General features: G+C 38.0%; 1 protein-coding gene across 4 annotated transcripts in view; it reads right to left on the bottom strand.

The window, feature by feature from the left end:
- Positions 1–11,871: 11,871 nt before the first annotated feature.
- The window catches only part of TRAPPC8 (trafficking protein particle complex subunit 8), a 52,551-nt gene continuing 36,977 nt past the window's right edge, over positions 11,872–27,445 (bottom strand). For 2 of the 4 annotated variants that reach the window (XM_064706030.1, XM_064706027.1), the window contains 8 exons: positions 27,124–27,192; positions 26,965–27,005; positions 25,225–25,410; positions 24,625–24,726; positions 17,974–18,021; positions 16,499–16,641; positions 14,848–14,937; positions 11,872–12,905 (listed from right to left, as the gene is read on the bottom strand). In XM_064706030.1, coding sequence (XP_064562100.1) covers positions 12,671–12,905; positions 14,848–14,937; positions 16,499–16,641; positions 17,974–18,021; positions 24,625–24,726; positions 25,225–25,410; positions 26,965–27,005; positions 27,124–27,192 — 914 coding nt within the window. In that variant the 3' untranslated portion in view covers positions 11,872–12,670. The remainder of the gene's footprint in view (positions 12,906–14,847; positions 14,938–16,498; positions 16,642–17,973; positions 18,022–24,624; positions 24,727–25,224; positions 25,411–26,964; positions 27,006–27,123; positions 27,193–27,445) is intronic. The other 2 variants (XM_064706031.1, XM_064706029.1) reach the window with 1 other exon arrangement.

Below are 27,445 nucleotides of genomic sequence, written 5' to 3' on the forward strand. Positions count from 1 at the left end.
AACCTGGCACAGACCTACATAAATCCATGTAATACATTTGCAGCAAAAATTATTGCCACCTGGATTAAATCTCCTCCCAGGAATTCCCACATGATGCTCTCAGGCACATGGTGTGATTCTTGGGGCTGTCCTGTGCAGGGCCAGGAGCTGCACTTTGATGATCCTTGTGGGTCCCTTCCATCTCAGAATATTCTGTAATTCTGTTGAATCCATTCCCTGAAGAATTACTTCCTCTGTTTTGGGGGAAGAGGAGGCTGGTGAGGCAAAGAAGGGAATAGCTTAACTTTGAGTTTTGTCTCCTCAACTCATGTCTTTAGCCACTTCTGCTAAATTTGTTAAGTGATTTCCATTCCTGCTGTTTTCTCTCCCAGAATAAATCATTTGCAAATCCCTAATTTAAAGGAAAAACAGTGTTTATAGAACATCCTTGCAGCATCCTGAACCTGTCTGAGGCCATGTACACCCTACATGTGGTACTGAAAGTCTTTGAAACCATCTGATGGTAGTTACACGCTTTCAGTTGACTCCCTATAATCTGGTTTGGAGCTCTGAGAAAATCTCCCCAAATGTGCAAGTGTTTGGACACAGCTGCTCACATTTCCTGCTCTCACACAACAGCTCTTGCTTCCCTGTGTAGGAAAAGGTTCGTACACATTGCCCTAAAAAGTGGCATTATCCTTTCACCATTTGACTATTAGTAAAAAAACTGAAGATGAACTGCAGAAAAATGTCAAATCCAGTTTTCTATTATCACATGGGAATAAAACCACATTTCCTGGTGTTTAAATTTCTCTTCATAAGAACTTGTCTGATCTGAATTTATATTTACCATTCACAAAAAGCCAGTAGGAAACTGGCTGAGATGTGTTTAATACCTAAGAAACATTTTTTGTTTCAGGTCAAAGTACAATGTATGATGTGCTAAAAAAATGAGGAACAAATCCATCTCCTGTACCTTCACTAATCACATTTCAACTTCTCAAAAACAAATATTCAAAGACCCGGAGAAATAATTATCTAAGGTGTCACAGGCAATGATAGATTAAAAATATCTTTATGTAAAAGCACTGCAAGGTATAATAAATTATATTGGCCCTTCTACTAACCTCAGGAGCATTAAACTCATGCAGTGTGGCTCCAGAGAATCATTTAATTTTTTAATGGATCATGGGATTTTACCAGAGTAAATTCCAAATTTCCATTCTTTGCCTAATGTTTTGAGTGACTAAGAAGTAATGCCTTCAAGCTTTGAGCTCAGTGGATAGTAGCCTACTGTCACAGACATCTTTTCATTAAAAATCCTTCCTTAGGATTTTTCCCTTCTGAGAAGCTGAGAGGCCTCAGAAACAAAATGTAAACAATGGTTATCTGCTGCTGTGGAATGCAACAGGTGGATCCATGATTGGTCTCATGTGGAGGTTTGGAATAAATGGCCAATCACGGCAGAGCTGGCTCTCTCTCTGTCCGAGCCACAGATTCATTCTTTTCTATTCTTAGCCTAGCCTTCTGATGAGAACTTTTTCTTCTATTCTTTTTAGTATAGTTTTAATGTAATATATATAATAAAATAATAAATCAAGCCTTCTGTAACATGGAGTCAGATCTATGTCTCTTCCCTCATCCTAAGACCCCTGTGAACATCGTCACAGCCAACTGTGAATCTACAGTTTTCCTGTAATTCCCTGGATCCCCAAACTGGCATTCCAACCATGACAATGAGGCAACACAGAACAAAAAATTCACGAATGGGGAAGATCAGTGGGATGAATATCTGCTCCATACAGATTTTATAACTGCATCACAGGTACATCACCCCTCATGGTGCATCAGCGCATGTCCCGGGACAGCTTTGCAGCAGGAACATTTCCAGAGCTGCCAGCAGGCAGGTGACAGGGGACAAGGACGGGTCAGTAGGGTTACTCTGGGCCAGGGACTCGGGGCTCAACTCCTCCACAACTGTTGGGGAAGATGAAACAGGTAAGCCTTATAAAAATGATTGCCTGGCAAAAGATTTTGAGAATATAGAAACTATAAGCGGGATTGAAATGTAAGCAAGCTTTGAGATCCCTTAGTTACTGAACAACTGGAAAACAGTGGTGTGGCTGGGCTGAAGGTAATCCCCTTTTGTTGAAACCATACCCTCTGCCTGCAGACAGGTCCAGGGGTCAGAGCAGACCCTGCCAGCTTGGCAGAAGGGGTCCAAAGAGTAGTTTTTAGGGTTTAAAATGTAACACAGTAGGACAATGTAACGATTCTTATAGGCTGTATGTAAATGCTATAGGATTTGTGTATTGCACTAGATTGGTTAGTGAGAATTAGAATATTCAACAGAGAAGATTTATTGTATTGTAACTGGAACCTCACTCTCTTGCCCTTTTATGCTCTTACCTTTTTCACAGCGCAGAGCTGGAGCTGTTCCTGTGTCGCCGGGAAAAATCTCCACCCCAGACTCCACAGCACCGGGATAAAAAAAACAACAAACCAGAACCCAAACCAAACCTTTTATCTCTGCTATAAAATGTGGTGTGTTCTCACCACTCCTCAGAATCTACTGCTGCATGCAGAGAGCTGAAGGGACAGCCTATCTCAATAACCAAAGCAGCTCTAGAGAAAACCTGGATCAGGCTTAGCTGTCCCTGCTGCCACCCTGGGCCCTGGGGCTAAAGTCACATCCAGGCCAGTGCAGAGGAGCCAGGACTGCTCCACAGTCCCCCCAAACACCCAGGGCCCACTGGAGCCAACCTCTTCCATCCTTCCCAGGCACCACAGGAGGCCACTGGGTCAAATGTGTAAAAGTAGCACACCCACACCTGGCGAGAAACACAGATCTATTTGTCACATTTTCAGCACAAGCTGAACCCAAAATGTCTCTGAGAATAGAAACTGCCCCCAAAAGAGCAGCATGTGGTGCTGAGGCAGAGGGTGAAGGGTGGCATATCAGCAACCTTCAACCACCAACAATACAGCACCATTTCTGAGTGTCCTCTAAGCCATGACACACAGGCACTGAGTTGAAATTATTGCTCGTAAATAGTCATATTTAATCATTTTCCAAAAATGATAAAGAAAATAACTCCAATAAAAAAGCACCTCTACTTAAAACTACTGATTTTGGTACCAAAAAAGTAATTATTTTCCTTAAACTTCACATTTTATTCCCATCAAAATATGATTATGAAACAGAGTGGAATACAAATCAAAGCCTTCTTGCCATTTTTTGTTTTCCCCCCATTGAAACATTTCTTTATTTTGATTTATTCCAGTTCTGCGTCCCATAGACTGTTGATGTTACAAGCAAAATTATGGCATAGTACACAATTCCTAATATAAGTACATCTCCCAGAAAACTTTAATCTTGTATTCAAAGCTAATGCCCACCTGGAAACTGTTCTGACTTTAACAACAAGCCTGCAAAACATCACCTGTCTCTGAATTCATAAAATCAGAGGCAAAGTAACAGGACATTTCAGTATATGTACTGAAATATCCTCGTCCATGCCAAAAAGTATCAATTTTAAAGACAGTGGGTTTCTTAGGAAAGAGTATAACCCTACGGTCATTTTCGACCTGAAAAATTAGTAGCCAAGGAATTTGAATTGATTTGCACTGATTGCTAAAGTGAAGCAATACTTTGATGGAATGCAAAGAGAGATTACCAGAAATCCTGGAAGTCACTACCTCCCCTGGTTCTTTAATTGCTCTTTTGCATGTTGAAGCTCTTCCCAAAACCATCCTGCCTTAGATTTCTGTCTGGGCCACAATACAAATACTTCTCTTTCTGTAATTTTTAGGTTTGTTTTGCTAGTTTCATTTTGCTTTTGCAGAAGACAGTTGTCATGAACAGCACTTTTAGAGAGGTCCGTGATTATCCATTGAAGCCCTCTGACCTCCAGCCTAATATTCTTTAAAGCAGTATAAAGGATAATACAGATTTAATCTCAAAAAAGAACCCCTTCAAAAAGCTCTCTATTATAGGACACAAGTCTTATGTGAAAAATTAAAAGCTCCATCATCATATTCCCTGAGTTTTGCCAGAAATATCCACCAGGGCATATCTGCCCCTACTGGTGTTTCCTGATATTTCTACAGGAATCTGAGGGAGAAGGAGGCTAAGGCTTTTATGGCTATCTCCTCTTCCCATCCAAGATGAGGAATGATGGTTATATCTTTCCTTCCTCCATTCTGCTAAGGAACATAAAAAAGGAAATCTCAAATAGTAAACTTATACAACTTTTCAGATACCATTTCCCACGCTCTTCCTTCTCTTGACCACAGGTGCAGCAACTGCTCAGGGTTCTCATTTACCCTGTCACTTTGTCTTAGGTCCAGTGTCAGGACAGAATAAATTTAATTGAGATTAAATATTTATTTGGATTTTTTCCCCCTCCGTCCCTTTTTAGCTGCCTAGTGAGTGTCCTGTTTGCAGATGGGATAGCGTTCATTTTTTCTTGGTAGAATGAAAATATGGACTTAGTGCCTGCTCCTAAAGAAATACAGCAATCTTCAATTAATTTCATAGACACAAACACTGTATTACTCAGTGGTTTCCAATGTCAAACAACAGTAATGTGTCAAACAGTCAGTTTTGTACCATTAATGTGTAAAAGCAGAATATTGAAATGGAGGCATTGACTTTTTTTCTCCTCAGTCAGGAGCCAGTGCTGTCAGTGCTGTCATTTCTCATCTCTGTGTCTTTGGAAAAGCTGCATTGATCAATGCATCCCTCATACAGGTGCTGTATAAGGAACGATAGACTGACTGTGCAATGATAAAGAGCCACACATGACTGAATACCCCTGACAGGAATAATTACCTGTTTAACAAACTTAACTGTCAGCATACAGGATTTTTACTAAGATAGTTGATGCAGAGCATTCTTAATGAGCAGGACCAACTATACTCACAGGAGACAATTCTGTTTGGTAAACTGCCCTGATAAAGGATGTGGATAACACAGTCCTCATTTCATTGACCACCAAAGTGTTGAAATTTAGGAACTTGCTTTTAGTTGCTAAGTTCCTTCTAACTACTATTGCAAGCAGGAGTTTCTGGACTGCTGTCTTATTTGGCCTCAGGGTGCCTGTGCAGGTGAGTTGGTCTCACAGCTCACTCTGGGATTGTTCATGGATCAGTCAAAGAGCAGGTGCTGGATCTTTTTATTTCCATACCCTTTCTCCAGAACTGCTTGGTGCTGCAGGGTTCCACAAGGCTAGAACCTTCCTGTCATGTTCTCCTCACTCTCACTGGGATACAGAGCACTGACAGCCCAGGCAGAGCATCAACTCAGAGAAAGGATGCTGGTTTCAAACCAACACACCCAAAGGCACAAGTTTTTACTGTAAAGATTCTGTTTGGGGGTCAGAGGCGAAGCCACAAAGCTGCTCCCTCACTACTGCTTCTCATTTCCACCAATACTTAATGAAGCCAAAGTGAGGAAGAAGATGGTAACACAGTGAAGAAGGTTTCCACATTTCCACTACATATCTGCCCTTCCACTATCATCCCAATGCACATATTCTTGTTAGTCTTGCGTAGCAGAGACACACCACTGTGCAAAGACCGCCACTGAAAGGGATTTCAACATCCTGGTTTTAATTGGCATTTCCCCATGTAAAGGAAATGAATCCATTTTCATGGCAACCTTCCTCAATGTGAAGTTTCACACACTCAGAAATTATATTGTAAAATGCTGAAAATACCTACCAAGGCTTCTGAGAAATTCTAGCCCATAGCCAGTTACATAATAGAGTGAACAAAAGTAAACTTTTCTGAGCAGTATGTTCAACACCCACACATATTTGCTGATCTCTGGCTTGCAGAGTAAAAAAAAAGTCTTACATGGTAGGAAAAAAATGTGGTGACAGCAACAATAAATTATTCCATCTCCTTGCAATCTTTTACAGATCTGTTATTGAAAAAGTTCTAGATATTAATCTAAAAAAAGATATACTTCTAAGTGCCATTTCTGTAAGTTAAAAAACACTCTGCTCTAATTTGCATCTTTAACAGAACAAATAAATTTAATGTTTTTAGTACATCTGAGGATACAATTCATCTAGAATGCTTAGCACTCATGTGGCCTACAGATGAAGAGAGTGGATTTGAAAAGCAGTGAGAAAGAGAACATGAACCTCTAAGGCAGTAACACCTCCCCTCTGTGGCGTGGAAAATAAAAGCTGTGATTCCTGAGGACAGATGTTAAAATGAAAAACAGTATCACTGTGATTCCTGAGTCTTGTTCTCTTAACCTGACTGACATGTTCAATCAGTTCTGTCAGAGCAGGAGAACTTTCTGGGATAGTCTTCTCTCGTTGGCCTCCCACTGCTCCTCCCAAGCAGAGCCAGAAGTGCTTTGAACTGCCACTGCCTTTTCCTCTCTCTGGCAGCTCCCTCCAGTTGCCCATGGCACTACAATTGGGATGGATTTTTATAGAGCTTTCTTTGGTTGTTTTTTGGGAGGTTTGTTTGTTGGTCCATTTTTTAAACTTGTCTCATGGCTGCAGAACTCTTGGTACAAGCAAATCGTATTTTCAAGTATTTCCTGGATATTGTGAGAGCTACCAGTGCAGATTACAAAAATCTGATTTCTTCAAAGCATCTCCTGGGTTCAAGAGCCTCAGGTTAACAGCCACTAAAACTAAATGCTCCTAATACAACCCTGGTGTCAGCAGCTGTAAGAAGTGGAGCCCATGTCCTGAGTACACTTTTGTCCCTCCCTCTGGCATCCCCCAACAACAGCATCTGCACTGGCAAGTGAGGCAAGCTGGGTCTATCACTGATGCTTTCTTCACGAGGATACCAAGAAAGATGTTGCCTGTGAATTTCAGGAAGTATTTCTGGTTTGGTCAGAAGGACTTACTTCCTTTACAGTCTCCTCAATATACAGAAATACCTCTCTCATCCTAGGGCTTCAAAGCACCTGGGGATCACTGGGCAGCTGTTTAATGATCATCACTAAGTTATTTCCCTCAGTAAGTAAAAATCTACAGCTACAGTCTTGTTTTCTTGTTTCTTTTTTTTTTTTTAAGCAGAATTTTCATCACCCTGGAGGAAACAGAGAAAGGAACTATGCCACAATAATCAGGAGGAGAACAATACAACTATTCTAACTTACAAAGAGGAAAATCCACAGGAATAACATTTGCATGCATCAGCTGAATTGATTTATACACTGCTATAGTCTATAAGCAACAATTTTTAAACTGTGTTCATTTTTCCACTTCTTCAGCTACCACTAAGCAATTAGCAAAACTCTCTAACCAAGTGACATTTTACAAATTAATTATTTACTCCTGTAAACTAGCAATGTGTAGTAAATAAATCTTGAGTTAAATAGGATCAGAAAACACTCAGTGTTTAATCTGTATTCATGTTTTAAAAACAGAAGTGTTGAAAAAATCATCTTCTGTTCTAGCCTAGCTTTTACTCTCTAAGAGTAATTTTTTCCATGAAATTGTTCAAGGGACTGAAGAAAAGGCAAGGTGCATATGAAGAAAGACTGAAGTTCCCTCAGTGGGTTTCCATTACTGCAGACATCTTTATATTTTAGTACACTCAGAAATAATCCCTCATCTCACTGGAGCAAGAGTGTAGTAAGTGAAGAACACGCAGGAGTCTCTACTGTATTCATTGCAATTCAGACCTGACTTCTGATACACCTGGGCTGGGTGGCACCTTTGGTGTAGGCAGCTCTGTGTCACAGCAGATTCTGAATTAAAGGCACTTTAATATTAAAAGTTCTGCCCCCATTAATCTGACTGTGGCTGTCATTGCACCACATGGCTGCGTTCTCCAGGCAGTCTCATAGGCAGAGTGATGGCTTTTCAGTAAGGCAGCTGTTCTTACATTTACAGATGAAGAACAATGAAAATGTTGGTTCTGTAGTTTAGTCAGAGGAGGGAAATTTTCACTTTAGATCAGTAAGAAGGCTTTGGTATAGTACCAAGATTCTTTACATTGTGTGGTTACTGTGATCCTGGGTTTAAATAATGAAAACCAAATTTTTAATTTTTCATTATTCTAATTATACACTATCCTCTTTCCCAAGGCATAGGCATGTTCCAGTCACTCTAGCACTTTGACAGAATTTTTCTCACAACTTACTTATATTATCTCTTTATCTTAACAAACATGCTATACATGTATGCCTCTGTGTTACACAGGGAAAGAAATTTGGTAACAGCTCAAAATACAGCCCATGCAGTGGGACCCACACTGACCCTGGGTATTATTTCTGCTGAAATTCATTATGTCAGTGAATCCAAACTTGAAATTCTTCTGGTTTTATCTTGGAATCTTACGTGTTTATTCTGGAGCAGCACACAATTTGAGTGACTGCCAAAGAACACTTACTTTGAAACCTCTCTATTCTGCTACTGAACTTGGCAAAATCCTATCTCAAAAATGAAATTAAAGTGCAGCTAAGTTTATGCTTCCAGAAACAGCAGAACTTCCTAGTACTTAGAACTTGTTCAAAAACATCATGAAATTATTTAGTAAATGAAACTAAAGTTTTTTTGGGGGGAAAGCTGATGTTTCAAGGCACAGGTCACTAGAGCATTTGTACCTGAGCAAAAACTAGTTACTATCAAAGCTGGAAATGAATTGGTGCTCATTTCCTTTGTTAGCTTCAAGTCTCAGATCCTGAGAGACAGTAATAATTACCAATGACCTATAACATGAGGGATAATAAGGAACACTCTTTGGCTTTCTGTGTAAGGACTCAGAGGAAGAGAAACAGATCTTCAAATCTTCTATTGAGAAGATTCTAAACACAGAACTAACCTCTCCTTACATTATTTTTCCCTCCTGCTATTTTTACCTGAATCTTTGAATGATACCAAAAGGTTGCTGAATCTGTCCTCAGTCAAGTATCAAGTTCCTGATAGAGAGAATAATAAGTTTATTTTCCCTCCCTATAATGGTCGTACCTTTAAAGCCATTGTAGCGGGTACATCTCAGTTTTTGCAATTTATCCAAAACCTTCTCAGTGCATGTCTGTGGTGCTTTTTCCAAAAACTACCAACCTTTTTGGGCATCACAGTCAGTGTATTTGATTTTGCTTTTGATTTTTTACATACTCTCTACCTCATTTATCACTGTAAAAAAACAGGATGAAAAAGTTTTTTTGACTGGAATTTTTAGAAGTCTCAGGGAAATCTATTAAGAGAAATTTCCTTCTTATTTAGGATTATAAAAATGCAATGGATAAACTGGTTCAGGGCCCTTTTTCTACTTAGAAAGTTAATGTTTTCTTATTTTGAAATAAAAAAAGATAATTGTACTTATTTTTCTCCTCACATTTCATTCCAAATTTTTCACTGACCCTATGTGTCTAGTCCTACTTGCTTCACTGTACAGACAGTCATTCCAGGATAAGCAAATGATTTCAGAAACCTGGCAGATTTTAAATTTCACAAAACTGTATTTAAATGAAGGAGGCTTCAGTGGATTTTGTATTAATTGGTATCAAGTCAGGTTGTGTGGCAAAGACCAATTATTTTCAGACTTCCAAACCTGGAATTGTAACCAGCTCCTAAGGAGCACAGGTTTTCACACATGCTGAGTATCAAGAGAATATTACCTGTCTTAAACCATGAGGTTTATGACTTATGTAATTTGCCAGACACTTTTCTAGTAACACAGCAATAATAAATTAAAACCACACCAACCACAAGAGTAAGTAAATGGCCATTTTGTTTACAAGGTAAGCAATTAATACTGGTTTTGCTACAAACTTCTAGATATGTATTGCTCGTTAAGTCATTATTCCATTACTCAATATTTAGACGGGTTTTTTAAAATGTCATTTCAGATAGAAACAAAGTGAGTTTCTGTCCATAAGTAATTTAAGTATTAAAGTTATGATAATTTTTCCTGTTTTGAAGCATGGAAAAGTCTAGGTTACAAGACAAGGCAACAAACTCAGAAAACTCCACAGCTTTATCTGCATAACCATCCCTTCAAAACAATTTTAGAATAGAATACCGTCCTAGTTTCAGCCAAGACAAGTACACAATATTAAAAATATCAGAGGAATAGTCCATTTAGAATGATTTCTACTATTTTTGAGGAAGCAGATGGGGATTGCTGCTTGAGACAAGTAAAAGCACAAGACCCTGCTATGTTATCATAGTCATCTCCTACAGGATTCAGAGACTCTGACTCTGTAAAACCCTATCACTCCAGATTTGCATTCCACAAAATAGTAACCTGTCAATGCAGCATTTCAGCAATTTTTGGCAAAGCAGCTTAAAACCACCTGAATTCCCCTAGCAAAGGATGGAGCAGCATATGCCATGAAGTATGGAAGGGATAGCAGAATTCACCTCATCTCAGGAACAGGTTTGTTGTTACTCAGCTCAAAAGAAAAGCCTAATTTTATGTATATTAGTATATGGAATTATTTCTGTATTTTAAGTAATACAAGATAGAATTGCTCCCATATTCCTCAGATTGAAACAGGGCATTTTATTTTTTACCAAAACCTCCAGCTTGGCAAGTTTCATGGGTTTATGTTACAAAAGTAGCAAGAAAGTAGATTCCTAGTACAAAAAAGAACCCTTAGAACTCATTATCTTTGAGAGATTTTTCTAGCTATCTCAAAAGTAAGATGTGATATTATGATCTATTGTGAGCCACAACATTGCCATGACAGAAGCACAAGCATGCCTTTGCAAATTACTAATTTACTCAATAGCAAGAAAAGATAAATTTTCATTTCAATAGAACGGTTTTCCATTATCACTGGAAGTCCACAACGTGGACACAGAGTTTCCTGTGTGAGAATCCACTATGGAGTCATGCTTAGCTCTACTTCCATGCTAGTTCCTCTCCTAAGCAATCATTCTGATTTTAGAGCTCCCAAAGACACACTTAGAATTTCTAATGACACACCAGGAGAGACAAAGCATGTCTCCAGCTAACCATTGCTACTGCAATTCCAAGAAAGGAAAAGCTCCACCGTTATATTTGAAATCCAGAAAAGCAGGTTACCAAGGACCCTCCTCCCCCAGACACCCACAGCTCCTGCTGAGTCTCAGACTGATGAATCACGGACAACTCAGACACGCAGGTGAGCGTCAGAGCTTACGCATTTGGGTCTGCAGTGCTGAGGCTCCAGGAGCTGCTCTGCCCTGCGTCATCTCATCTCATCTCACTGCTCTGTCATTCAGAGATTCTCCAATTCTCACCTGCTTTTTACCTGCCAGCCACTGCTCAACAACTGGATCTCACTGTGAGCTGCCATTTGTACCACCTCCAGCCTCCATCAGAGAAGCCCAACTCCCTCTACAGGATCTCTCTTATTTCATCCAGTTTCTAAATATCATGCTCTTGATAACTCACTTTGGACAGGCTGTCCTAAAATATACACCAACTGTGACTTAGAACACTGTGGCCTACAGAGCACAGCTGAATGGCATCAATAGTGACTACTTCCTCTAAATGGGTGTAAGACAGAAATAGCAACGATGACACAGCTTAAGGCTACAATGCTGAGAACCTTTCAGATTATTCTCTCAACCTGTACATCAAAAGAAAAGGACCTGAGGCGTGAAGCAACATATTCATGGACAGAGAATATTTCAGTATTCTATTGATTTAGCAAAATGATCCACAGCCCTATTAAGTTTGACTGTGAAAGGTTATGTGTTGTGAATGGGCTCCAAGACTTTCAGAAAGTTTAAAGTCCTGGAGACAGTCATGCAGTAGCATCCAACATGAGTAAAACTGGAAGCCTTACCTAATGAGAATAAAACACATCAGAAGGTAGATGCACTGTCTCATGCACCAGCACTGTTCTGTGATAGCAGCGGCACCTGTGGATTGCTACAGCTGTATGCAAAGGGAAGCAAAAAGGCCACCAGTCCATACAGTGAATATGGTGTATGCTTTATTCTATTTACAGTACATTTGTTATAAATATAATACATTTCTTGAAAATCTTGAGTAGATTTTTTTTAAACAGATCAGTTGTTATAGTTACATAATAAAGTAAGTGACAATTTAAATGACAATCTCATGGTTGTGAAATAGTGCATTCTGTTTTGAGATGAATGAGAAAATACTCAAACTGGTTCAAATTTTTTTTAAACACCCTAGGTGGACTTTTATGTAAACCTTGAAACGTCACCAGTTTCTATAAATATGAAACCAAAATCTTAAACTAAAGAACTGAGAATCAGAAATGGAATTGAGAGACCTTATTGAACTTCACAGTAAGGTTGGGATTTACCATGACTAATGGCTTCAGACAGGAAAAAGCCAATGAGGTTTTCTTCCTGAATCATATCCTAATACAGCCACAAATATTAAATACACCATGCTGGAAGTTGTAACAGCAGTCAAGCTGCATTTTTGACAGGGCATTGGACATACAAGTATGTTCAGATCTTCAGTTAGAGTATTTTATGTTATGAGTATCTTAATTACCAGAGAAGAAATACATTATAAAAGGATAAACGTATGTTCAGTCCAACGTGCATTGCATCGAGAAACAAACTGACAAGTCATCTGAATATTTTGCTATTTTCTTTTCTACACGATCTTTAGTAACAAGTTAGATGTTTGAGGTGCTATTCCAAAAAAACTGCAGCAAAATGTCAACCAGCAATGTAAGAAAAGAATCCCATTTATTTTTTCTTTTAGTGCTCTCTTTTTCAGGAAGTGGTCAGATATTATTGATAATGATCAGTGCAGGCATGGAGTTCTGCTGACTTGTTTCAAACAAAGTAGCTTGGTCCACGAGCTTGGCAAATACTCTGGGGGTTCCAAGGTTATAGACACCTGTATGAACAAAGCAAGCTTTGAGCTGCAAGCTATAGACCTCCTGGCCCTTAAGCTGAAGCTTGTACTGTGTTTGCCCAAGCCATGTAAAAGATCCGTGTATTTCTAGTGCTTCGGAGCTGAAAAAAAAGGATAAAAATGTTAATTCTCTGCACTTGAAGTATGTATTACCAATTTACATGATTCCCTCCAAGTTTTTCTAGGATTTCAGAATGCACTGTCCTCCCCTCACCAGGCCCTTACAAAGACTGATACTTTCAGAAATTTTTCAGAAGTCAGGAGGGAATTTATGTTACTATTCTGGTTCTCCTTGGATGAGTGCCAACTGCCATTTGTCTTTGATGCTGCTGAGTCTTTTTGACTGCTTGCCTACAATCACTACCCTTAAATCACTGCCTTCCCCAAATGCATACTGCTGTCTTTGTTCTGCAAACCCTCCTTATCTTTAAGAGCATGTTTTCTAGCAAGACAAAGCTGGACTTTGCAAGGATTAGCAGCTGACATCATAGCGACAGACAGAACTCCACTTAACATTTTATCGAGATACTGTAATACAACAAAAAAAAAATCACCTGTGTCTGTCTTCTTTCCTACTACATCCCTATCCACTCACACCCATTCCCACAAATACATAAACAGACTCAGAGTATCTAGGGTACCCTTGGGTAAATTTTGGGATCTTTATGTCTATCCATCAGCTCAATTTAACTGAGTCTTACCAAGTATTTTTTAATGTTCTCTGTGTCACTTAAAAATCCTTAGAGTGGCTCTTCCCTTAGCTCAGATGAATCATTACAAACATTTAATGGGTTTCTTTGGTTCCTAATGTACTGGACACTATACACAGGACATTAATTACACACAGATGTATAATTAAGAACTCCGTGTATTCTCAGCTTTCTACATAACTGGCACATAACACTAACACTAAATGTAGTCACAATATTCAAATTGTCATAGTTTAAGGAATTCCCATTTCAAGCATTCTTAGGTCTGTCCCATGAGCTAGAGTTAAATCAGACTGCATGTCACACAGGAATAGTCAAAATGGACATACACTGCTTTAGAGACATTGCACTGACACACTAGGAGAGAGCACGAGGGGGCTTTCTTTTAAAGCAGTTTCAAGGTACATGAGGAGTACACTGTCTTAGGATGTGCCTCCCAATATGACCATCTTGTGAAAAAACAGATCAGTGAATGGCTCCCTAGCTGTACCTGAAAAGTAAACTACACTTAAATTTTCTGTCTTCCATTTCTGAACCTGTGTATCGGGCTCTGGGCTTTTAAAATCTTAATTGGCTCCACGGACTGTTGGCAAGAAGCCACTGCTCCCCCATGACTAAGCCCCTGCAATGTCTTCACAATCTTTCTTCCCCTTCCTAGTGGCAAACAGACTAGGTAGTATTATACCTAAGAGGGCAGAAGGGGAGCTGTCACCTGCATTAATCATGAATTGAAGTTGCCTTGTTTAAACAGAAGTGGTAGAATTACAATGGTATAGAGATCATGGTAATGAATTCTCTATCCCACAAAAAATCTTCAGTGTAAATTTTAGAAGCAACTCATGAACACTTCCTCAATGATAATATTTTCCCACATACTACTACAGTACTGAGCAAAAAGGCAGTCATAAGAATCAGCTGCTAAACCCAGAAGAAATCTTAAAAATATCCAAGGTTCTACAAAATTTTACACAAGGACAAATTGCGGAAGGACATTGCTGTCTATGAATTATTCAGAATATTAAAAATTAAAATCTAACAACTTAGGTTTAATAAAGGCTGGTGAAGCTCTTATTTCACTGGTGGAAAAGATCTTTCTTAGAAAAGATCTGCCAAGTTTTAACTACTCAAGAGTCACAATTAAAGGCCCTGTCTTAGCAGAAATTGAAGACTCACAGTTAATTGCATGAGACCTTTATCAACTTCAATTCTTTCAAAGAAGCCACTGTAGAAAAAAAATCCTATCCTAGATATTCAATATAGTTAAAATATTACAAGACTCTCCAAGCTAGGAAGAGTTCTTAAAAATATTGGTTTATTAACATTTGCACACTACCTTGTTGGTTTATGCCGCAAATCAATCATCACATCTACAACAGCCTGGGAACAATTGGAAAGTAGGAGAGTGACAGGTACCAGACAGAGGCTGCAAAGAGAAACAGTTCTACATTAAAGACAAAAAAATCTAACTTTGGATAGTCTTAATTATACTCTTAAATAGTTAAAATTATTTCCAGTAACACAGAATTGATATGTAGTTATCAATTATGCCAATGTAGGTAGAAATATAATCACTTATACTGAATAGAGCTACTTATAATAAAAGCTGTCAATTAAGGCAAACTGCATTGACTCATTTGGGCCAAATGAAGTTACCACCTCCCTTCATCCAGCTGAGAAAGGAGACAAAAAGCATATATACCATCTCGGTTTACAGGAAATCTGCTTGTTTGACATGAGACATACCAGAATGGGATAACATGGTCCAGTACACTATATTCTGAATTTCTGGTCGGCACACTTTGACTGGTTACTTTTCTTCTGCACTGACTCCCATAGAGGAATTGCTGACACTGGGCCTTAAGTTATAACCTGAACAGTGCTCAACCAGAACAGATAGCACATATATACCTGGATTTAATGCAGGCCTTTATACTAAATAAAACTAATACAGTTAATTGATATTCTGCTTGTTCACAATTACTATTATTGTTTCTGTAAATAATGCTGGAGCAAGAAAAACCCCAAGATATCAACAGGCAGAAACACAAACTACTGCAGGTAAAACAGCTCTATGTATTCCGCAAGTGATTTGTGTCACTGGAATTCCTTGCCATTGCCTAAACTCTTTAAATATTCTAAACCTGAATTGTAAGAAAAGAACAATTAGAGACTCTAACCAATAAAAGGTGAATGTCTTACAAGAATAATGCATGTCATTAAATCACTGTGATTAAAATATAGCACCTTATAAAACATTTAAAAATTAGATTTTAGAAACAAATCCCTTTCTTCAGACAACTTCTATTATTGTTATAAAAAACTGTAGCACAGTAGAGCTTTCAGATACAACAACTCAGGCCTAAATAGGTACTTTCATGTTTCAAGTACAACCCATTGAATGTTCAGAACTTAAGGCAGGGGCCTTGTTCATGTTATTACTATTTTGAAAGACTCATGGATTTTACAGGCTCCAACCAATTCACTCTAGCAGCAGGCTTTTTGAAAGAGGTTAATACTGATATTCTTCCAGGGCACAAGCCCCAGTGATCTGAACTGTCACCACTTTTTTCTTCTGACATAAGTTGGAACCATGTGCAGCTAATCTTGGCAAGTGAGATGTTGTAGACATAAGAGTTTCTTTGAGCTAAAAGTGCATCTTTCTTTCTCTCTGGCTTCTCAAAGAAATCACACAGTTTGCTCTGACAACAAAAATAAATGCAAAGGGAGCAGACCATTTTCTTTCAGAAAGTTTGATAACATTACTTGTTAACATTAGAACTGAGAGCTTTGGTGTTACAGTCCATTATTTTAACAAGAAACTTTCATTTTACCTATAAACTTCTGAAGCAGTGAGTTTAAAAACTGAACAAGATTTCACACTTGCATACCAGACTTTAATATCATAACGCACACAGCATCTCTCAAAAGGATTTATATCCAATTAACAATACTTTTAAAGTTTCTAAAGGTAATGTTTCACTAACCTTTTTTGATGAAAAGAATGATTAAAAGATTCTGGATAATGAAGACTTGTCTTAAGATTAGAAAGCTGCTCCGGTGTTGGTCTTGCAGGTACTTGCGTGTTTTCTGGTCGAAAGAACTTTAAGAGAACTGTTTCTGGTAGATCCTGAAACAAATTTAGAATAGCATTGAAAATAGTAACATAAGGTACCAGAAATCTAGTCACAGAAGTTGCAATTCTCCATTATGAACTATAACAAGTCTGCAGCATCATGAAGCTCACATTTTTTTCAACATGGTTTGTATTTAAGCATGCTGGAGGAGGAACTGGTATGATTTATCTATTACCCTCTTTTCAGACAGATTTCACAGCTGCTTATGAAAACACTATCTGTGCAAGTTTCACAAAAACACACTATTGTTGTAGTGGTTAGCTAGTGCTTGGGTTTGGCTTCTAGAGAAAAGGGACAGCATTTACACTGTTCCCTGTTCAGCAGCTATACCTAACAACAAAAAAATTCATCACTTGCCCTAGGAAGTTCAAAACAGGAAAGTCAATGCACAAGTTACCCGGAACAGATCCAAAGCAAAGAAAACAGAAATTTACAGGAATGTGTGAACACTGACAGAAAGACTGAATAACAGAGTTTCTTTGAAATTGCATAACAAGCAGTTGCAGATATGAAAGTTACCTTTTGTCCCTAACTGAAAGCCCAAGACAAGCTCTAACACACTACTTGGGATTCCCCCTAACCCTGTGGATAGAATGAGTCTCTGAAGCAGAAGAAATTAAGTGACACAGAAAGCTGCAACCAGCCTGCATTTGGTGCAGCATTTCTGTCCAACATCATCTAATCTGGTTTGTGAGCAGGATTTATTCAGGAAGGGGCTGCCCTTTAGTACTTCCTTATGAACCTATTCTGCAGAAAATCCATCTTGAAAAGAAAAAAAGAATTTGCAGCAGTAAATGTCGCTGCCTACTAAAAACACATGAAACTAGATTTTTTAAAAGCCACCAGTAAGTTGGTACAGTATAATAAAGTTAATACTTTTTATTAAAAGGTGATAAATTGTACCTTTTAAGTTGAAAAGAAACAGTACAGGCAATGAAACTGATTTGAAAACCAAACACACTGGGGCATCTGGAAATGTGTGTGAACACCTTAGTCACTGTGCTGATAATACCAGGAAGACACCAAATGTTTTCACAGGCTTGTAAGTCTTCCCTTTGAAAGGAAGAGTAGCTTTTTCCAAAAGGAATTTGAGAAGAAAAAAAGATATTCTATAGTAACAATAAAATATATTTTAAGTGTTGAATAAATTTGGTGTTTCCATCCCACCCTAACAATGCAAACTGACAGCACGAAACACAGCAGAGATTATAGGTTTTCATTTAAATTCTTCTCTCTCCTCAAATAATAGTCCAACCAATTTTCAAGGCTGCCTTCAACTACACAGCAATACCCTGCATACTGCAGTTTGCCCTAGAGTCAATTACCTGTTCCAAGTCCTCCCAATCAGAATTCCCGAGTATTTTTTTAAAACCCTACAAAAGACAAATACGAATATTTACCTCTACAAGTAGACAAGAACATCATGAAATGCAGCAGAAACATTTACTGGTGAAAGTGCAGAGTGCTATTAATACTTCCAACCTTTAGTTCTAAATTACACCTCTGATGCAGGATTGGAAAGCAGCAAAATTAATCATTTTCCAGCAGAACTAAACCTTAATTTCAGCCACCTTCTGGTGTGAGAGTCAGAAACGACATCTGTCTCTCCAAGTTTAGCTGCTCAGACTCTAGGCTTTTTGTGATTGTGTACCTAGAACAAAGGCTAAGATATAACATTCAGCCCATTTTTCTCTTACCTAATGAATGGTTCAGGAAAGAATTAGTGACTTCCAAACAATAACCAAGAAGATGTGCATACAGATCAGAGAGCTACCTAGAGACTGCTAAAAAATGCTAAGTTTAGGGATGCATTAAACTCCAGCCCTGCTCTGGAGCTTGTGAAATTGGATCAAGGCTTAAAAAATCCAAACCAAAAGCCCACACCTACTTGGCACTTGTACCTTCCCTCCAAGAATATACACCAAGCAGTAACACCCTTATACTCACAAACAAAGCAAAAGAAAAATCAAGAACTGAACAGGTGATATTTTGTTGCTGAACACCTTGATTATCAGCCCAAGTGAAGTACTGCCTTTCAAAAGGGAAAAAAAAAATTCTGACCCCTAAAATCTGCTTGCTGACTCAGTGTGGCTCTTTGCAAAGCCTCCAGAAGTGTCACAAGCTCCAGTAACCAGCACAGGCTGCATACAAGAAAGTCACATCAATGGTTAGGATTGTCCCTTTCAAAAAACAGTTATGGTGCAATTTGAGTGTCTCATCTATACATACTGGTAGAGAGGCTTGACTGGAAGAGGTTGGAAGAGGGGTGTGTGGTTTTGTTATTGTTTTACATTTTAAAGCTTTTTTGGTTTTGCCTAAAAATACACAACAAGCATTAGCACCAGAGCTCAGCCATGTTCCTAGAGCTACAAACTGCACAACTGGTGCTTGGAAAGTTGTTTTTTGTTTTTAGAAAGCTTCTTGTTGCCTAAAGCCATTTACACAGGCCAGCTTCAAACAAACACACTCCAAACTAGACAGAAGATTTCTAACTCAAGTAGAATAATCTCAACATCTTCACTTATCTGTGTTACAAGAAAGTCTCTACCATTAGACTCTGGTATTTTGGTAGTTTGAAATAGCTGTCAATCATCTCTATATACACTTCTGAAATAGTGCTTTAGTCATTGACATCAGTTTCAGATCTCTCCTGCAATTATGCTTAGCTAAAAGTTGAAAAAGCAACGTTTTAACAATTCAAAACATCTTCAAATAGATGTAACAGACAGATCTACCCATAATACATTCCTTAATATCTTAGAATGCATTTTCAAATTAAGAAGTTCTTCCTTTGCATCAGATAGACAGAAGTGATGGTATTTTCACATACAGTCACTTTAGAAGATTTTTATACCAAATATTACACAGCCTAAAGTTTTCCGTTTCATAAACAATATTCTTAGAGACTGGGTCAATGTGCCCTTAAGCACACCAGGAAAAGGTAACCACTGTAATTTGATTTCCAAGTTGTACAGAAGATCAGTATATTTGCCCCATAAACCACAAATCATAAGTAGCCAAAAGGATTGATGTGCTCAGTCAAATATGAGGGACCAGTATGCACAGCACAGAGGAAAACCTAAAAGGAAACTCTTGAATGGAACTAAGCATAAGTAAAAGCAGAATATATGAAAGCAGTAGCGAGACATCTAAATTATGTGCTTTTTTCCCTTTCCCATTTTAGATCTGAAAATTTCTATTTTATACCCCCAGTTTTAAGTTGCTTCCTTCAACATGTGACTCATCCACATTCATTCTAGCTCTCAACTTACAGAAATGAGAACTCCAGGAACAGGATTTTACTGATATAAAGAATAAAATAATGCATTTGAAAACAGATACCTTCAGCTCTGCAGTCCATAATGGGTAAAACAGCAGATCAAATATTGCAACTACTTGTAATATTTCCTTCATTACAATAATATAAGCCAAATCTCCCAAACTGGTACTGTATCTGCTCTATTAATTGATACAACAGAGTGAAAAATGTGTATTTCACCTCTTGATGTTCATTTACTCTTAAGAACTTTGCTTTTCCTCTACTGAGGTGGTTTAAAGAAAGTCTTAAATCCTTCCAACAATCTTGTTTTATTCAAGCATCTCCTCCCACACATTCTGTAAAAAAAGTCCTGAACTAGCAAAAGATGTCACTTCCAGTAATAGGAAAAACAGTTACTTAAACCCTACCCTCTCCTACATTTCAAGAATTCCTGCTTCCAACCAAACTGTTGCTGACTCACTAAGCTGCATACATTTTAAGAAGCTGTCTTACCTAAAATTATCCTCTCTGCCTGCATCCATTCTATACACATTTTATGGATTTTACTTTGGGCTAGCACTGGTCTAATTCACAGGACTAAACACGCAGCTCAGAACATCATGTGCAGTCCTGAAGCACATCTGAAAGGACAGATGCAATTCCCAACATGCCAACATTCGAATGACAAACCTCTAGGCTGCTTCTCACCTTCCATTGGTGAGAAGTCATTGCAAACCAGAAGTGTGTCAGATGCCCTATTACTTCCACTGTTACCTCTATCCCACCATACTACACTGAACTTTTCTTTCAGAATCTTTTGGATTGAATTCGCCAGATTAGAAAAACAGGGAAGAGAGCAGTAAGAAATAATATTAATCAACAGCCCTAACTGCGACTGGATGTTTAATGCATTTGAAGTTTTTGTCCTTTCACTAATTTAAGGCAGAGAGGTCAAGAAGAAGAGATAAAGTAGCTGTATTTCAAGTGCAATTTTAAGCTGACTTTCAGTTAAAACTACTTGATTCCAAAAAGCATGTTTCAGAAGAGAAACAAAACCTACAGCAGTACCATAGTTGAAAAAACCAGCCCTAATTTACAAATTCTTAACTGAATTTATAAGAGAGGCTTTTATTACTTGGCGTGAAATGGATCTATTCAAAGCAATTCACTTTATTTACACCTTATGTGATTTTTTTTCTTCATATATTGTTGCCTGTGACTATTAACATATCACTTTGTGGTGCCTTCTGATTCAAGGCAACAAACTATATTTAGCATTTCTTCCCCTACTTTTAGTCAAAGGACATTTTTTCAAAAATACAAATGAGAGGAAGGATAAGAAGATAAACGTTTTCCATACAATCCAGAGAGATTTCTATATGAAACACATGAACACTTCAACAAAGTCAATATTCTGCAAGTGTTCCTTCAGCACACTGCATGTTATGACTCCAAAGTTGTAGAACATAAAAGTGTAAGTAGATTGTCACATGTCCTGGTAGGTCTATGCTGTCCAGTAGCCTATGCTCAAAAGTAGTGCTATTTTGTTATACAAAAAAACTCTAGTGCAAACAGCAACAATAAACATCTCTATTTAGTGACAGAAAACCAGCTTCAAAGTCACAGCTATTGTAGTGGTTGGAATGAAAAAGGATTAGTATCTCTAATTATATTTTGAACAAACATGGAAGAAAAGGGAGCACATGAATTTGAGCATTAAAAAACTTGTACAGAATTTTACTGCTGCTTAGCTTTTTAATATGTTGGTACATATAGAAATTTTACCCAGAAAAACATTCCAGCCTTTCCCCAAGCCCCACTGTAACCAGAAGTTATATCTTGGTTTTATCAAATACTATAGCAAGTTATGCTACTGAGGTATGGGAATAATTGCACCCTGCTGCCTGTTCCACATGCCTGTAGTGCATTAAATGTCCCACAAGGATCCAAGCAGAAGTAACCACCCATCACCATGCCTCAGTCAGCAGTCTAACATCTTACAGACATATGAGGATGAATTTATGTCAGTTCACCCAACTACCAATCTACCAGCAACGGCTGGAACAACTTAAACATAACAGTGCTGAAAAATATCTATCTCCTGTTCTTCACTACAGTGCTTTACTGAAGCTTTGTTTCCCAGAACAGTAGTAGAAGCTTCTGTGAATCCAAACTGCATATTTAGAAGCTGGCAAAGAGTTAATCTGAGATACGCCACAATGACTATGTGGCAGAAGCTAACCAGTACAGAGAATTTGACCAAAATATAAAGTAAGTGATCTCATTTTGTTCAACAGAGTTGTTTGATTAACTTGGCTAAGATCTGAGCCATTTCTCAGAGGACTAAAAGAAATAAAGGGGAGGGCGGGGCAGAGAGGAGTTTTGTTCATGTTTCATCAGTGTCCACTGTATGACTGTTCTTGGGCTGGGGATAATTGTATGTGTCTGCCAGACAGACAAAAATCCCTTTGCTGCATACAACAGCATGAAACTAAAGAAGTCAAGAAGAAAGTCACTAAGTCACTATAGAGAAGCAACAAACAAAACACAGCAATAAATGCAGACAGTGGACTCTTGCATCCTAGATGACACCCTGTTCAGAGTCAGGAATTATTATTTTTTTTTTCCCCAGATCAGAGCAGCCCTCTATCACTTATGAACTGGTAACCCACATGTGCTGGTAAAAAGCATGCACCTCCATCTCCCTCTGCTGTTCAGTCCTCAGAAAACAACCAACTTCAATACTGTTGGCACAAGGCAAATCAGAAACAGTCTAGAGTAGTTTCCAACCCTGTTCATGACTTAAGAGAATAAATACAGGCTTATAAGACAAAACTATACACTGAAAATACTAAATTAGAGGTAACGTTTGAGTTTGGGATTTTCTACCACTGCCCCCCCCCAGCTTTTCACTGCTTGTGTTACTTTAAAAGAGCAAAATAATTCAAAGACAATATACAGCTCTTAAGAGATTAAGTACATTATTTTCTATATGTAGCCTAATTTAATTCTATTTTGGGGAGTCTTTTAATTCTGAAATGTGGACTGAATGAAGCAAACTGCTGCAAAGTCTCAAATCAATTAATTGTTACACCTCACCTCCCACCTCAGAGCAGTCTATCTGCTCTCCCCACACTATTATGGCCAATTAAAAAAGTAGTATGTGAGGATATGCAATTTCTCAATTCTTAGCAATCCTGAGATCACATGTTCTTAATATTTATGCTAACTCTGGGCTTTGGTTATCATGAGGACACAGAATTTACATGTTTATTAAAAAAACCTCAACAATCAATTACTCTTACAGCAGATTTCAACTGCATGACAATGCACATACTTTCTTGCTCCCAACCGAATTACAGAATCTTCAAAAGTACGCTCCTCATGTTCAAGGAAGTGAATACAATAATCCATGTACAATCTATATGAAGATAGCTGTAATAAAACCTGATTAGAAATAGATTTTAGACAGAGAATGCTAATACAGTAGCATATATTCCTCAAAAAACATTGAGAGTACATACAGATCCTCCTTGTTGCTAGCGGCAGGATCAATTTCTTTAATTTGAAATTGATTGTGATACAGACAGCGTTCCAGTCTACAAGAAATGTGAATTTCTACCCATACCATTCAGTCATTTGTTTATTTTAGGATGCAGATGTGATTAATTTCTATTTTCTCTTCCTGTTCATTTGAGAATCAGAACTTGATGAAATCAGAAGCTCACAGTATGGTGTCTCCTAACCTTAGATGTCTGCAGAGTGATCTACTGTTCTACATATACATAAAGACAGGGAAAGGAATACCTGAGGGGGCAGTTGTCATTAGATTAATACAGTCTCTTGTACTCCTCAGCATAGCTAGAGCACATGTGCCAATTCCCATTTATTTCATAGCACAAATAACTAAGTGGAAAAAATTATCTTAGCAATGTACAAACACTTAAAGGCTGATGAACCAAAGCCAAATGCACAGCTTCAGAGTAATTCACTACTGCATTATAGAATGGCATTTATAGGAAGACATTTTTTCTGTATTGTTTTCTTGACAAAATTCGTACATAGTACTCTTTGCTGCAACTTTAGGAGCTCACTAAAAGCTATATATTATGTTTGCAATATTGGTAAAAATATTAAGCACGGCACCAAAACAAGAGGGAACAGCAATATGCTGCTCAGGAGAAGTCTAAACAAGCACAAGACATATTTCCTCTTATTCTGAACATTCGTCTTCTTCATCCACATAAACTGCATTTAGTACAGACATTTTTACAGAACCTTATCTGTAACTTCGATAGTTGTTATCAATTCATGTACCAGAAGGCACCCACCAGTTTCTTACAGATGCTGCTTTCTTTCATCAAGCAAAACTACTACAAACTTCACCATTTTACTATTAACTTTGTTATGTAATAATCATTACCTTTCATGCCATTAACAAGTTTCTAGTTCTACCTGAAACATCAAAGAAGACTTTACCTCAATAACAGCTCATCAACATGCTTACCTGCATATTGCTTTTCTCATGTTTCAACTGGGCCTGGCTAGTTCAATACAGAGGACTAAGCAAACCTGGAGTTTGTCAGTCTGAATTATTTAGTAATAACACATATCTGATGTTAAGATTCTACAAAAGCTTCCACTTACATACTAGGGAATTCATTAAGTCTATTTACAGCAAGAAGCAATTGTAAAGGAAAACTTCACAGTAGATTACCTGCTTCTGAGGAAATGAAAAGGCCTCCTTCCCAACAGTGTTAAGGGTAACATGATGCTGGCCCTCCAAAATAAGCTGCTTGCTGTCTTCCACAACATATGCCTACAGAACATAATACAAAGACATCTGCAGACCAGAAACTATCACAGGAGTCATAACACAGAATTACTGACTGCTCCCTAACTTAGGTGGAAGATGCTGTACTGATCAAAACTTATAGGCTAGCATGACATATTGCTCCTAATTTCCACTGCTTCAAATGAGACTGTTCTTCAAAACAGACTGGGTTGCTCTTACAGTTCTGTAAGATCAAGCATTAATAAGTCTCTTCGTTTAAGATTTTGTAATTTTCTCTTTTAAAAGAGATATTAGAAGAACTGGGTGCATCCAGAGTAATGTAGGGACACTTATTACAGTAATAGATACTAAGACTATCTTTGCTGCTGGCATCATTATAGCTTGTTTGATTGTTTTCAGGAAAAAAAATTCACCCATAAATTCCATATGTATATGCCTGACAGTTCAGGATACCACATAAAATTATTTTCTAACTGTAATGTTTCATGCCCAAATTACCACAAAGGCCACAACCATACTTACCTTCCACAGTACCACAATGTTCAAATCAACTTCACTGCATTTTTGTATCAATCTCACTGTTTCATCAAACGATTGTTTCACTGCCCTTTGAGATGCATGAGTATGAGATTGCACATGTGTTCTTTTAAATTCAGAGGATAAGCTTTGGAAAAAAAAGTCTGCACAAGGACTGGCTGAACTTATTATCTACAAGAGAAAAAAGAGAAGAAAGTGTTGAGAACAGGATGTGAGCTGACTCAAGTTGCTCTAACAGAGCTAGCTCATCATTGTAGCATTTCAGTTCCATTATCCCAGTGGGCTTCCCTTTGCAAAGCTACAGGATGCCAGACACATTAGTTTCTGTACCTGACCTGATAGAGATCAGAATAGCTAAAGGGCTGCTAAAGGTAATATAGGGAACACAGTGCTATAACTTGCTAGTTTAGAAATACAAATACCAAACTTGGAAATAGGAGCTTTGATTATTACCACAAAGCAGTCTACTGTGATATATCAGATCTATTAAAGAGAGCTGCAGCATCCAACTAAGTCACACAAAAGTAATTTTTGCTTACTAATATTTTCCTCAGCTTAGCTAGAATTATTTACCTAAGTTAGAAACATACATTTTGCTAGCAATAGCCGAGATAATAGATGTGCACAGCACATACCCACAGATACATGGCACAAACAGAAACACTGTGCTGTCATGTGTACCAAGCTCTTCCAACACCAAAAGCCTGGCAAAGAAACTGGTTTCTAAGAGTAATGATACTGTGTCCTGTTGGATGCAACAAGATAAGCAAGGAACTTAGCTTTGCAACCCCTTCCTTTCAAAATTGCTAGCTTTTCCAGAATATGCTGTTGCAAAGCTGATAATTATTGCCCCAGCAGAATGCTGATACCCAGGGAGAAAATCCACCTTTGGAGACACTGCTCAGAAGGGAGGACTCTCTCCCCATCTTTCCACTGTAATAAAATGTTCCCAAGGAAAGCTCAAGCTCCCATAGCTCAGATTCCAACTCTAAAATGCACAGAAGTATCATCTACCTCAGATTTTTAGTCCTGACTTCAATTTATACACCTATGAAATGAAATGGCAGTGAACAGGTTTTCTTTGGCTTTAAAAGCTCAATACAGGAAAAATGTATGCTCAGCATAAAATAAGCAATCTGTCATTCAACTGACTAAATCCACTGTGCAAATTTATGACCTAATGCAAGAGGCCTACTTTCCTCAGGTTTTGAGAAAGCATTTGTTGTATCAAGATCATTTACTGAGAGGATTATTCAATATCTGTGTGTTTAAAAAAGATTAGAAGAGCATGGTAGTCTGAATCCTAAACTTCTAGAAAAATCAAACAGACTCCTTGAATTCACTGCAACCTCCTGTAGTAGTTTTGAAATTCTGGAACCAACATCCATTAGTTTTCCAGTTTTTCAAATAAGTTGTAACTAGAATTTTTAGCCTGTCTTAGTAAAAGTATAATTAAGAACAAGAATCTAATAGCTGCAGGCCTCTACTAGAAAACTAGAGGCCTGGGACACATTTAAAATAACTACTCCAAAGAGCTGAAAAGGAAGGAAAAGTATTAACAAAAAAGCCAGCATTGTAATGTAATTCCAAAGTAGTTCAGCTATGGAGCTGGGATCCTAATATTCCTGACTACAAGCCAGCCTAAGTTACCTTACCACTTTGTCCTGTCACATGATAGGGACACCTTACAAAAGACAAAATACGCAGTTGTACCCATCCACCTACCTGTTCATTTCCAAAGACAATATCCGCAAATGTGTAATTTTCTAAGGGATAAAAAGAGAAAGCGCTGTTTTAGCATAATGAGAAGTCACAACTTCAGCATACAGTATCCAAAAAGAGTATCTTATTTCAAAAAGTTACCACATTCAGGAAAAAACCTACCTTCTGAGTTTTTGCATCTCACTGCTTTAAAACACAACTTCGCTCGCTCTCTGCTAGCCAGTTTAGTATCTGAAAGAAAAAGGTGGCAAGATTTTTTTTATTCACTCTCAGCATAATCGGAGTCCCTTACACAAAAGTCCTGAACATTCACAAACAGGAAACACACATATGACACCCAACAAGCACAGCTAATCAGGCAAAGCAATGGCACACAACACAACCACATTTCTTGTGAGGAAAGTTATCAGCCACCTCACACATGGATTTCTCTACATCACAGAAATAATTTACCTGTAAATTAAGTTTGTTTTTAAAATTCATT

Source organism: Zonotrichia leucophrys, chromosome 2, assembly GCF_028769735.1.
Source record: "Zonotrichia leucophrys gambelii isolate GWCS_2022_RI chromosome 2, RI_Zleu_2.0, whole genome shotgun sequence".
In the NCBI taxonomy this organism is placed as follows: domain Eukaryota; kingdom Metazoa; phylum Chordata; class Aves; order Passeriformes; family Passerellidae; genus Zonotrichia; species Zonotrichia leucophrys.